This window comes from Phyllobates terribilis, unplaced genomic scaffold (genome assembly GCF_046119375.1).
Source record: "Phyllobates terribilis strain yellow unplaced genomic scaffold, ASM4611937v1 Scaffold_10__3_contigs__length_209671492, whole genome shotgun sequence".
Taxonomy (NCBI): domain Eukaryota; kingdom Metazoa; phylum Chordata; class Amphibia; order Anura; family Dendrobatidae; genus Phyllobates; species Phyllobates terribilis.
The window spans coordinates 126,367,483-126,382,218 of record NW_027362770.1 but is presented as its reverse complement, the minus strand read 5'-3'; the positions used below and the strand labels follow the sequence as shown (position 1 = coordinate 126,382,218).

The window sequence follows — 14,736 nt, the reverse complement described above, 5'->3', positions numbered from 1 at the left end:
ACCACATATTACCACCACATTGTCACCAAATAATACCACATACAAGGGACAAATACCGCCACACCATGACTCGACCACATATTACCACCACATAGTGACCAAATACTACAATACTGATCATTAATAAATAAACACAATATTATCATAAGTGCCATTATACACGGGAGCTCTGTACATGGTATACAGTGTACAGGTAATATAGTGATCACCAGTGACATTATACACAGGAGCTCTGCATATAGTGTACAGGTAATACAGTGATCACCAGTGACATTATACACAGGAGCCCTGTACATAGTATTAGTGTATAGTGTCAGTGTACAGATAACACACTGACTCACCGGTGACGTCTCTAGGTGAAGTTCTTCATCTTCGCTTTTCTCCTTCATCCAGCACAGACCGCCATCACTTCTTCCAGCCAGGACTCGTCTCTGCATAAAATAACACACAGTTATCTAGAGCACATTCCCTAACTTCTACATTACACAGCTGAATACAGATGTGCATCCACCATTAATATATAATTAGTTATTATGCAACCCACCATTCCAAATATAAATTGTAATCCACCCCAGTGCCCTCACTAACTGTAAATAGCCACCTTCCCCACCTAATAAATATATAAATTAATTAGAACATGTACTCTTTCCCCCAATGTATTACCAGTCACACTCCGTCATCCTCAACGACCCCTACTCTGTATCTCCTGCTCCCCCGATTCATTATATTTACATGCACCCTCTGCCCCAATTCATTATGTCATGTTCGTGCTCTCCCCAACCCCATCCTCTATTCATCATCATTTACTCTCCCCCACTCCCAATTCATCATTTGCTCTCCCCAACTCTCAATTCATCATTTGCTCTCCCCACCCCCATTCACCATTTGCTCTCCCCACCCCACACTCCCAGTTCATCATTTTCTCTCCCCACCCCCACTCCCAGTTCATCATTTGCTGTAATCACCCCCACTACCAATTCACCATTTGCTCTTCCAAACCTCCACTCCCAATTCTCCATGTGCTCTTCCAAACCTCCACTCCCAATTCTCCATGTGCTCTTCCAAACCTCCACTCCCAATTCTCCATGTGCTCTTCCAAACCTCCACTCCCAATTCTCCATGTGCTCTTCCAAACCTCCACTCCCAATTCTTCATGTGCTCTTCCAAACCTCCACTCTCAATTCTCCATGTGCTCTCCCCACCCTCCACTCCCAATTCTCCATGTGCTCATCCCCCCACTCCCAATCCTCCATGTGCTCACCCCCCCACTCCCAGTTCTCCATGGGCTCGCCCCACTCTCTATTACCAATTCCCCATGTGTTCATTCTCCCTACTGCCATTCCCAATCTTCCATGTGCTCTTCCAAACCTCCACTCCCAATTCCCCATGTTCTCTTCCCACCCTCCATGTGCTCATCCCCCACACCCAATGCATCATGTGCTCTCCCCCAAGACCATTTAATTAATTCTATTTAAAAAAATAAAGTTTTCATACTTACCTCTCATACGATCCCTGCAGCAGTACTGGCATCCTGGCGCTCTCTGCAGGCACGTACGCGATGAGTCATCACATAGGCGCCTTCACCAGCACGTCACTGAAGGTGAGGAGGGACTGCCTTGGAACTGCTGTACGGCCGTTCAGTGCTACTAGGGTCCCTGCTCCGAGGAGAAATATGCCGCTGGGTTCTCCAGACTTCTGGTCAGGTGATGGCGCATGCGCGATGTCACCTGACCAGAAGTCAGGAGAAATATGTGGGAACTGCTGGAGCTGCGGGGCTGCAGAACTCCGGTAAGGCACTTAGAGCAGAGGTGTGTGCCACCAAAGGCGGCGCCCCGCCGCTCAGCACTTTGTTACAGCATGGGGCCCCCGTGAGCAGAAGCACAAGGGGGCCCCCCCTCTGTAGTGCTGCTCACAGGGCCCCTTACATCAGTAAGGGCAGTAATGCCCTGATGGCGGCCCTGCATAGCCCATTGTCATCCATGTAGTATATTGCACAGCCCATAGTCATCCATGTAGTATAATGCACAGCCCACAGTCATACATGTAGTATAATGCACAGCCCATAGTCCTTCATGTAGTATAATGCACAGCCCATAGTCATCCATGTAGCATAATGCACAGCCCATAGTCATACATGTAGTATAATGCACAGCCCATAGTCCTTCATGTAGTATAATGCACAGCCCATAGTCATCTATGTAGCATAATGCACAGCCCCTAGTCATTCATGTAGTATAATGCACAGCCCATAGTTATCCATGTAGTATAATGCACAGCCCATAGTCATCCATGTAGTATAATGCACAGCCCATAGTCATCCATGTTGTATAATGCACATCCCATAGTCATCCATGTAGTATAATGCACAGCCCATGGTCCTTCATGTAGTATAATGCACAGCCCATAGTCCTTCATGTTGTATAATACACACTACACAGTCAGCCATGTAGCATAATGCACAGCCCATAGTCATCCATGTAGCATAATGCACAGTACATAATCATCAATGTAGCATGATACACAGCATATAGTCATCTATGTAGTATATTTCACAGCCTATAGTCATCCATGTAGTATAATGCACAGCCCATAATCCTTCATGTAGTGTAATGTACAGCCCATAGTCCTCCATGTAGTATATTTCACAGCCCATAGTCATCCATGTAGTATAATGCACAGCCCATAGTCATCCATGTAGTATAATGCACAGCCCATAGTTATCCATGTAGTATAATGCACAGCCCATAGTCATCCATGTAGTATAATGCACAGCCCATAGTCATCCATGTAGTATAATGCACAGCCCATAGTCCATCAATGTAGTATAATGCACAGCGCATAGTCATCCATGTAGTATAATGCACAGCCCATAGTCATCCATGTAGTATAATGCACAGCCCATAGTCATCCATGTAGTATAATGCACAGCCCATAGTCATCCATGTAGTATAATGCACAGCCCATAGTCCATCAATGTAGTATAATGCACAGCGCATAGTCATCCATGTAGTATAATGCACAGCCCATAGTCATCCATGTAGTATAATGCACAGCGCATAGTCATCCATGTAGTATAATGCACAGCCCATAGTCATCCATGTAGTATAATGCACAGCCCATAGTCATCCATGTAGTATAATGCACAGCCCATAGTCATCCATGTAGTATAATGCACAGCCCATAGTCCATCAATGTAGTATAATGCACAGCCCATAGTCATCCATGTAGTATAAAGCACAGCCCATAGTCCATCAATGTAGTATAAAGCACAGTCCATAGTCATACATGTAGTATAATGAACAGCCCATAGTCAGACATGTAGTATAATGCACAGCCCATAGTCATCCATGTAGTATAATGCACAGCCCATAGTCATTCCATGTAGTATAATGCACAGCCCATAGTCATCCATGTAGTATAATGCACAGCCCATAGTCCTCCATATAGTATAATGCACAGCCCATAGTCATCCATGTAGTATAATGCACAGCCCATAGTCATCCATGTAGTATAATGCACAGCCCATAGTCATCCATGTAGTATATTTCACAGCCCATAGTCCTCCATGTAGTATATTTCACAGCCCATTGTCATCCATGTAGTATAATGCACAGCCCATAGTTATCCATGTAGTATAATGCACAGCCCATAGTCATCCATGTAGTATAATGCACAGCCCATAGTTATCCATGTAGTATAATGCACAGCCCATAGTTATCCATGTAGTATAATACACAGCCCATAGTCATCCTTGTAGTAATATGGCCACCATGTACTCACTGATTTAAAAAAAATAAATTTTCTTCCCTCCACTCCCCTGCCACGAGGTGTCCTCTTCAGAAGCGGGCACCTGGCTTCAGCGTGCAAACGACAGGAGCGCATGAAATGTGCATGCCGACATCAGCTGCTGGCCTCTGATTGGCCGGCAGCATATATTGTCACGCACAGACCAGATGGCCGAGGACGCACATCTAGCTGAAGCATTTGCTGGTGTCGGTGGGCCCCTCATCAAACGGGCCCCTTATCCACCGGGCCCCTCACCTACCGGGCCCGATCACGGTGGCGACCAATGCGACTGCGGTAGCTACGCCGCTGCTGACCATCAAGTAAAATGTTTGATTTAAATAATTCCCTAAAATGTTGTCAGTCCTATTGTTAAACCTATATACCAAACAAATAAATGTGAAAAATTAGGGATCATCTTTATATCATTGTAAACTGATATCATGTACAGGAAGGAAAAGACTACATCCCCCTTAATGATTCCCAGAGCTCCGAGGAAATGGACTTGTCCCAGTCACCAATCTGCCCACAAAACAACTCAGACGAGGAGGAATGTGACATGAGACTGCACTGTCATAACTTGGCTGTCAGGTAAGACAATGCGTCACAGGTAAAGTCTGAAATTAAATTGTAAGATCCTCTTAAAAAACAGCGAGAGGAGTTTATTAATCCTGTAAGTATAAAGCAACTGTGCAAAACAATTGTAGAAAACAAAAAAGACACTTTTTTGATTATTGACACTATAACCAGCAAACCAGCAAAATAGAATATATTAAAAAAAAAACATATAAAAGGGCATGTGGCCGTCACAGAGAAAAAGGGGCATAACTGAGCTGATCAGTTCAACAAGTGAACACATGGGGGTGACACAATACCAAAAATATGTATGTATGAGCGCTAATAGAGTGGGCTGAAATAGATACTCTGGTTTGGCACTTATCCTGGGTCATATGGTCAAGCTGTTCAAGGGTCGATATTGATTTATAGGATTGCCACTTCCAATAGATGGCACTAGAGTTCAAGTCCTCTTTTTTTTTTTTTTGTCTTCAACCCTAAAGTATAGCCCCCTGAGGTCCATGGCAAGGAGCCTCCTGTAACACTGGTCAATCCAGGTGCTATAAACAACCAAGAGAGAATAAACTAAACGTCAGGTTTTGAAAAGTGCAAAAGTAAACCTATCATAGCTTAAGGTACCATTCACACTGTGTGTTTCGCTTTGGAAAGCTTCATCAGGCTATTTCAAGAAACTGGATTATTAATCAGTGCTACAGCTCTGTCAAGGTTCTCAGCCGAGTACTGTGGTTTCTCACCCATTCAGATGTATGGGAGATAAACTGCAGAACACTGTAGTGGCACCTAAGAAATGTATTTGGTTGCTGTGTTCCACTCTGTAACAGATTAGTAGATTTCAGCTGATTAGTGGGGGTGCCAAATGTAAGACCTCCTCCAATCTCATACTGATGACCTAGCCTCCAGATAGATCATCAATCGTTCAGTCCTAGCACAACCCCTTTAAGACTCCTCTTACCCAAGCCTTCTTTTCTAGACATTTTCCAAGGTGCAAATAGGGTTAAAAAATGTTTTAAAAAGCATGTATGCCAGCATTGTGCTTACTTAATGTCACCCATCTTTCTTCAGGATTTTTTCAACTTTTTCAAGATCCTTATTTCTCAGCTCCTCTATCGGGAAGAATACCATCGAAAACCCAATTTCACATACACTATTGTGGCATTCTAAGTTAAAAAGGTTGTCCAGCCTCAGGCTACAAGTCTGCAGTCACTCTGTGCGACTGCAGACTTGTGAGTCCTCACATCGTGTGCACTGCACATTGTTAGGATTCTTTAGTGCCGGTGCCAGGAGTGGCGGGCGCGTGATTGCAGTATGCAATTTGTATTCATGTGGTCACGTGCCGACTAGATGGGTGCAGCCTTGCTCAATGCAAGTGTATCGAGCGAGGCCGGACACAGTCTAGTTGGAATGAGACCAGAAGTATGCAAATCACATACTGCCATCACATGACCACCCACTCCCACCGCCGGCATCAGAGAATCCTCAGTCAGCAGTGCATGCGGTGGGAGTATTCCCAAGGCTGCAGTCACATAGCATAACCGCAGACTTGTAGCATAAGGCTGGACAACCTCTTTAATAGTGTGGATTTTCCGTTCTGGACCCTACTTTATTAGCCAAAGTGGAGAACAACTACAGAGATCATCTCTTAATCTGAAGGACTTGGCACATCCACTCAGTACACAGATAACCATTGTCTAAAAAATGAAATATGTAAATCTTAGTTTCACCTGCAGTGTCGCTACCATAAATCTGAACACCTCCCACACAGACCACACAGGGCTGTAATGTGAATCAGTTGCAACCACTAACACTTTTGGGCTTGTTAACTGTCACTTTGGCCATTCAGGATGTGAAGAATATATATAAGTGTGTGTATATATATATATATATATATATATATATATATACACTGCTCAAAAAATAAAGGGAACACTTAAACAACAGAATATAACTCCAAGTAAATCAAACTTCTGTGAAATCAAACTGTCCACTTAGGAAGCAACACTGATTGACAATCAATTTCACATGCTGTTGTGCAAATGGAATAGACAATAGATGGAAACTATTGGCAATTATCAAGACACCCTCAATAAAGGAGTGGTTCTGCAGGTGGAGACCACAGACCACATCTCAGTACCAATGCTTTCTGGCTGATGTTTTGGTCACTTTTGAATGTTGGTTGTGCTTTCACACTCGTGGTAGCATGAGACGGACTCTACAACCCACAGAAGTTGCTCAGGTAGTGCAGCTCATCCAGGATGGCACATCAGTGCGAGCTGTGGCAAGAAGGTTTGCTGTGTCTGTCAGCGTAGTGTCCAGAGGCTGGAGGCGCTACCAGGAGACAGGCCAGTACACCAGGAGACGTGGAGGGGGCCCTAGGAGGGCAACAACCGAGCAGCAGGACCGCTACCTCCTCCTTTGTGCAAGGAGGAACAGGAGGAGCACTGCCAGAGCCCTGCAAAATGACCTCCAGCAGGCCACAAATGTGCATGTGTCTGCACAAACGGTTAGAAACCGACTCCATGAGGGTGGTATGAGAGCCTGACGTCCACAGATGGGGGTTGTGCTCACAGCCCAACACCGTGCAGGACGCTTGGCATTTACCACAGAACACCAGGATTGGCAAAGTCGCCACTGGCGCCCTGTGCTCTTCACAGATGAAAGCAGGTTCACACTGAGCACATGTGACAGACGTGACAGAGTCTGGAGACGCCGTGGAGAGCGATCTGCTGCCTGCAACATCCTTCAGCATGACCGGTTTGGCAGTGGGTCAGTAATGGTGTGGGGTGGCATTTCTTTGGAGGGCCGCACAGCCCTCCATGTGCTCACCAGAAGTAGCCTGACTGCCATTAGGTACCGAGATGAGATCCTCAGACCCCTTGTGAGACCATATGCTGGTGCGGTTGGCCCTGGGTTCCTCCTAATGCAGGACAATGCCAGACCTCATGTGGCTGGAGTGTGTCAGCAGTTGCAAGATGAAGGCATTGAAGCTATGGACTGGCCCGCCCGTTCCCCAGACCTGAATCCGATTGAGCACATCTGGGACATCATGTCTCGCTCCATCCACCAACGTCACGTTGCACCACAGACTGTCCAGGAGTTGTCGGATGGTTTAGTCCAGGTCTGGGAGAAGATCCCACAGGAGACCATCCGCAACCTCATCAGGAGCATGCCCAGGCGTTGTAGGGAGGTCATACAGACACGTGGAGGACACACACAATACTGAGCCTCATTTTGACTTGTTTTAAGGACATTACATCAAAGTTGGATCAGCCTGTAGTGTGTTTTTCCAATTTTGGGGGTGACTCCAAATCCAGGCCTCCATTGGTTAATAAATTTGATTTCCATTGATGATTTTTGTGTGATTTTGTTGTCAGCACATTCAAATTTGTACAGAACAAAGTATTCAATGAGAATATTTCATTCATTCAGATCTAGGATGTGTTATTTGAGTGTTCCCTTTATTTTTTTGAGCAGTGTATATTAGTAACTTTCTTTTTTTTTGCCCACACAGGTATTACAACTGTGTTTCTTTTCCTGGCTGCTTCACTGGAGGCAACCAGATCCGATGTCCATCAAGACTCAAAATATTTGAAGAATTTCCAATGACAAATGTGATGCATAAAGGTCACCCGGTGAGAGCTATGTGTCCTATGCATATCTTCTGTGTAAAAATAAAAGTTTAGTTGTAGAAAACTAATTATCTCCTCACTGGGACATATTTTAGAATTGTTTCACGACATTGCAATGAGATAATCCGAACACGCAACCTCTAAAGATTTTTGCTTGTCGTAAAAAAATATAGACAGGGACTGTACTGATGGGACAATCCCTTTAAATTGCTCAAAGGAAATGTTTAGCCTGCATTACTGTGGCTTCTGCAGCTCTTACCTTGAAAAACTCTGTTTAAAGTGGATGTCACCAGATTTCACAATACAACCTGCATACATTATTAAATAAAAAATGTTGTATATCTGATGAGGCTTGTGTATTTACTCTGAAAATCTATGTCAAAATGTATATATGACAGTTCCTCAATGCCCCTCCTCCCTGCTATTGTTGCTGAGATCTCACGCTGCTCTGTACAAGCCGCAGCTGTCAATCTGACTGTAGGCAGAGAATGAATACACCTGGACTCATACGTTCTCTCATTTGTTAGCCGGACTCATAAAATGGCGTTGATGTTGATTGTTGTCTCCAAACTAATGGTCATTTTAATGGTTTTCTGCAGGACAATCAGACAGACAGTGGGATGGTACTGGCTTCAGAAGAACTGGAGAGGATAGAGAACAGACACAGGACAGATGGTGTGTACAGGTAAGTTATTATAATAGTTATTGGCCATTTTTGTACAATATATTTTACATTTTAAGTTTTAGTTTTGTTGCCTTTACATTGTAGAATTAGCAATTTGCTAGTGTAAAGTATCAATTTACTGGGAGTCAATATAATAAAAAATGCTTCTTCTAACTATATCAGAGACTGTGGTCTTCAGTAGGTTTTTCCCCAAAAATACAACTGTGTAAACTGTGCAGAACGCACCCAACTGATAACAGAATTGTACCACCCACAGGTCACTATCCCTACTTCCCCAGTGGGAACACCAGAGGAACTGCACAGCGCAACGTTGTAAGAAAAGGTGGATCTATAGGATAGATGACGAGTCTTCACATGCAGGTCCTAGAGCCAAAAAGGACTCTATGACCCATATGAGAAGACCGAAACTAGTAAAGACCCCTGATAGTTGTGGGCTTTGTTAGAGATTTTTCATTGGAGCCCACTACCCTGAAGTTATGCCCCTGGTAAAGACTTTTTCCAGTGTGTTAGCATCTGAGGGTCCCAGTATTCCTATCATGTTTTAGGCTCTTCTTCTTATCAACAGTTTTTTTGCTTTGTGAAGCAATAAACTATTAAAAAGTGGCTCTCCACTCCTGCAACATCATGACATTGCGTGGCTGCTCAGACGTTTAAAGTCTATGGGTGGTCTGGAAGCAGGTAACTTTTCATCTAGGAAGCAAATGAACATTGAAAAAAAAATTATACGTAGGTACAGCCTTTAAAGATTTGTAAGCTTTTACAGTATTGAGTTTTATTGAGTCTTCATCTGTTTCGTCCACAGCAGTAAAAGTTCTCGTAGAAATAAGGAAACTACTGCACCAAGCTGCTCATCCGTCCAGAACAGGAATCAGTCATCATATCCGTCTTACAGCGGAGGGCAGACATTTTACAACAGTGAATATGGAGAGCTGTCAGAACAATCGGAGGGGGACAGCTTCACACCCCCTGGAGGCTCCGGCAGTCCTGACCTCGTCCATGCTTCTTTCTTCTCTGATGAAAATTGAGGACCTTACAACTGGAAAAAAGCTTAAGCCACCATAGAGGCCTAGGCTTTGTCCCATCATACTCATAAATTATATCTGCCATATAAACCTAAAAAAGGTGGAATTAAGCCTCTTGAGGGCCTCTGAGTAACTGATACTCAGGACTACTCCGCTTTTGCAGATCGGAGACTGGAGAGTTAAATAAGACAAATACCAACATGGACAATGAGAGAGACTTTACTATGTCCCGTGTTCCCAGTGCTCAGAATTCAGAAATGGGCACCTTATGGCAGACGTCATACGAATCCTATAAAGGACGTGCATTCAATGTCTGTATTCAGTATTTATGTATCCTATCTGCAAACTGAAACATTGCTCATTGCTTTTGTCACAAAAATAATAATAGGATTTGATTCTATAACTTACATAAAGCTGCATTGAAAAGCTGTAGGTGCCATATTGTTACGTTGTTCATTATGGACGATATAGCATGAACATGTTCATTGAGCTAGGTCTAGTGAAAGAATGGCGGGTGGATCCCAATCTGAGTCGTAAGTGGATTTGCACCACAATATGTACTCTCTCTCCACTGTCGTCCATATACAGCCCCTAAACCACGAGGTCCGTGTTACACAGGATGGTAATGGCAGCCCTACTCACCGCAGGAGTCTTTAGTACTGGTCTGATTGACATCCTGCACGTTCAGCGCCTGCACATGTGTTCGGGGCCAGTGCGCCTCATTGTGCTGGATGTGGCTGGAGTTGACTGATGATGTATTCGGGGATGTCAGTCCGGTCAGGAAGGTCAGAGCTCATTTTTTCTCTCAAGTGTTAGTAATGTTGCCTACTACATACTGTTTTTATAGTTGAGATGAATGCAATAATTTAACACTATCTTTATGCAGGGGATTTGGAGCTGTGTATCAGAAAAGCTCCGGTCAGGTAAAGATACCTGACTGTCCCCAACCGCTACTATACTGGAATGGCTAATGTCAATAATCTTAGTGAATCTGTTATGTAACTCAAAGGGCATTTACACTGCAAGATAATTGTGTACGAGCATTGTTAAAGAAGGTGTCCACTACTTTATCATTGATGCCCTATCCGTAGGAAAGGGCATCAATGTTTCATCAGCCGGGGTTCCGCGCCTGGCACCCCCGCCAATCAACTGTTATAGGTGCCGGCGGCCGGAAGTGCTTGCTTGCAGTGCTTGGCTGTCTAGCTTTAGTGGCCGCCGCAGGGTACTGCACATCGTCCTCCCATTGAATTAAATAGGAGGCAGATGTGCAGTACCCTGCGACGACCACTACAGCTAGACGGACAAGCACCGCAAGCAAGTATTTCCGGCCAGCGGCTGCCGCCACCGATAACAGCTGATTGGCAGGGGTGACAGGCGAATCAAACATTGATGCCCTATTATACGGATATGGCATCAATGAAAAAGTAGTGGACAACTTCCACGATTATCTTGCAGTGTAGACAGGCTGCCGATCACCCAGTGAACGAGCAAACCGCTCGTTCATCGGATGAAATGATCTTTTATGCAGTTCTGCCAAGAACCATGGCAGCCTATGCACACTGAGCGAGCGAGTATAGATCACTCAGTGCACATCGTTTGCTTTGGTCTGCCTGTGTAAACAGGCACACAAGCAACCACAGATCAGCAGAAGTTTACCAATCGATGGTCATGTTGTGCCACCGGTTGGTGCACCTAAGACAGGGATGTCAAACTTAAACACACAGAGGACCAAAATGAAAAACTTGGACAAAGTCATGGGCCAATCAGTATACAGTATAATGGGCCCCACATAGTCCTCCATACAGAATAATGGGCCCCACATAGTCCTCCATACAGTATAATGGGCCCCACATAGTCTTCCATACAGAATAATGGCCCCACAGAGTCCTCCATACCGTATAATGGGCCCTACATAGTCCTCCATTCAGAATAATAGGCCCCACATAGCTTTCCATACAGTATAATGGGCCCCACATAGTCCTCCATACAGAATAATGGCCCCACATAGTCCTCCATACAGAATAATGGGCCCCACATAGTCCTCCATACAGTATAATGGGCCCCACAAAGTCCTCAATACAGTATAATGGGTCCCACATAGTCCTCCATACAGTATAATGGGCCCCACATAGTCCTCTATACAGAATAATGGGCCCCACATAGTCCTCCATACAGTATAATGGGCCCCACAAAGTCCTCAATACAGTATAATGGGTCCCACATAGTCCTCCATACAGTATAATGGGCCCCACATAGTCCTCCATACAGAATAATGGGCACACATAGTGCTCTATACAGTATAATGGGTCCCACATAGTCCTCCATACAGAATAAGGGGCCCCACATAGTCCTCCATACAGAATAATGGGCCCCACATAGTCCGCCATAAAGTATAATGGCCCCACATAATCCTCCATATAGAATAATGGCCCCACATATTCCTCCATACTGTATAATGGCCCCACATAGTCCTCCAGACAGAATAATGGGCCCCACAGAGTCCTCCATACAGTATAATGGGCCCTACATAGTCCTCCACACAGTATAATGGCCCCACATAGTCCTCCATACAGAATAATTGGCCCCACATAGTGCTTTATACAGTATAATGGGCCCCACATAGTCCTCCATACAGTATAATGGACCCCACATAGTCCTCCATACAGTATAATGGGCCCCACATAGTCCTCCATACAGTATAATGGGCCCCACATAGTCCTCCATACAGTATAATGGGCCCCACAAAGTCCTCAATACAGTATAATGGGTCCCACATAGTCCTCCATACAGAATAATGGCCCCACATAGTCCTCCATACAGAATAATGGGCCCCACATAGTCCTCCATACAGTATAATGGGCCCCACAAAGTCCTCAATACAGTATAATGGGTCCCACATAGTCCTCCATACAGTATAATGGGCCCCACATAGTCCTCCATACAGAATAATGGGCACACATAGTGCTTTATACAGTATAATGGGTCCCACATAGTCCTCCATACAGAATAATGGGCCCCACATAGTCCTCCATACAGAATAATGGGCCCACATAGTCCGCCATAAAGTATAATGGCCCCACACAGTCCTCCATATAGAATAATGGCCCCACATATTCCTCCATACTGTATAATGGCCCCACATAGTCCTCCATACAGTATAATGGCCCCACATAGTCCTCCATACAGTATAATGGCCCCACATAGTCCTCCATACAGTATAATGGGCCCCACATAGTCCTCCATACAGTATAATGGGCCCCACATAATGCTCCATACTGTATAATGGCCCCATAGTCCTCCATACAGTATAATGGCCCCACGTAGCTTTCCATACTGTATAATGGCCCCACATAATGCTCCATACTGTATAATGGCCCCACATATTCCCTCCATACAGTATATTGGCACCACATAGGGGTGGCGGTTCTGGTGTCGCAGGTCAAATATAACCAGATTTGGCCCACGGGCCAGAGTTTGACATGTATGATCTAAAGCAACAATGTTTGACGAATAAACTTTTAATGTGCAGCATCGCATTTGCTAATGAAGCAAGACTATCACTTACCTCTGATCTTCCAAGGAGGAACTCAGAAAAAATGAGAGAAAAGAGTTACAAAATCCAAGTCTGATCTCATCGCATGCTGACTGACAGATTCTCAGTTAACTCATTCTGCAGCCAGCAATAGGCAGTGCAACTCAGCAGCTATAGGAGACAAAAATTTTAATGAAACCTAATTGCAAAAATATATTTTAGCCCCAAATACAGACATATAAATAATTTAAAAAAATGTTCCCAAAGGCGGATGATCCAACCCACTGGGATACTTTATCTATACTGCTGGTTTCTTGTAACCAAATGCAATGCTAGACACAGTAAGCAATTTTCCAGATGGCATATCTGTACTGTTGCTGTCATTCAGTAATTGGGGGATCCCGGGGATTTTTTATGGGATACATTGGTATTTCATTGAGGCTTTAATCATTTTGCTGCTCTGCTTTTGTCGTCAATCATTTTTTAAGAAGCTCTAAATAAACTAAAAAAATAAAATGTGTGTAAAATGAAAGTGCCAAATGCAAGAACTAAAATGTAATTACCATAAAATACATAAATTTAGTGTTATAAGCTATTGGCTCAGAATGTAATGTACAGTATATGAGTCGTGGTAAGAGCAGATGATAGCGCAGTACTGCCATGTTTCTGGTTATAAGAGAGGTACTTTATATGTAAGGGGAAGGATCTATAAGGTAAAAACTTTTTCATGAATGTTCCCAGGGGTACAAATGGACTTAATAGGGTTATGAAGACTTTAAAAACTGATGGTTTATTATAAGAATAATTGGTGCATGAGGTCCCTTACCAATCTCTGATCTCCGCAACCCTGCCGATCAGAGATTTGTAGGGGACGTCATACTGGGCAAATGCAGAACCATTTTAATTGATTACACCAGGTTCCATGCTGTTCATTTGTGGTCTCTCTAAACCAGTGTTCCCCAACTCCAGTCCTCAAGAACCACCAACAAGTCATGTTTTCAGGATCTCCTTAGTATTGCACATGTGATGGAATTCTTACCTGTCAAGGTGATAGAATTATCACCTGGGAAATACTAAGGAAATCCTGAAAACATGACTTGTTGGTGGTTCTTGAGGACTGGAGTTGGGGAACACTGGTTTAGAGAGACCACAAATGAACAGCATGGAACCTGGTGTTGGGGAACACTGGTCTAAACAGTTGATCAGAAGGGCTGCAGAGCAGGGGGTAACTATAATCGTTGCAGGGGTTGCAGTCGCATCCGACCACAAATGGACCCTTTGACCCATATTAAAAGATCAATACTTTTACAGACCCATGATAGAGCCCTTTTTGAGATTTTCCATTGGTGCCCGTAAGCTTCTAGCTACGCCACTGGTGTCGAGGTTTAGACCCCCCACTAATCTAATATTGATGACCTATCCTAAGAATAAGCCATCAATTTTAAAAGCATGGATAATCCCCTTAAAGCTAAGTTTTTACATAATTCACTTTTTTTCTTAGACTTTATGTAA

General features: G+C 44.0%; 1 protein-coding gene across 2 annotated transcripts in view; it reads left to right on the top strand.

The window, feature by feature from the left end:
- The window catches only part of FLT4 (fms related receptor tyrosine kinase 4), a 338,737-nt gene extending 325,807 nt beyond the window's left edge, over positions 1-12,930 (top strand). The window contains exons 27-30 of one of the 2 annotated variants that reach the window (XM_073649775.1): positions 4,271-4,374; positions 7,868-7,988; positions 8,585-8,670; positions 9,473-12,930. In XM_073649775.1, coding sequence (XP_073505876.1) covers positions 4,271-4,374; positions 7,868-7,988; positions 8,585-8,670; positions 9,473-9,695 — 534 coding nt within the window. In that variant the 3' untranslated portion in view covers positions 9,696-12,930. Of the gene's footprint in view, positions 1-4,234; positions 4,375-7,867; positions 7,989-8,584; positions 8,671-9,472 lie in introns of both variants that reach the window. The other variant, XM_073649774.1, reaches the window with a different exon arrangement.
- Positions 12,931-14,736: the final 1,806 nt, after the last annotated feature.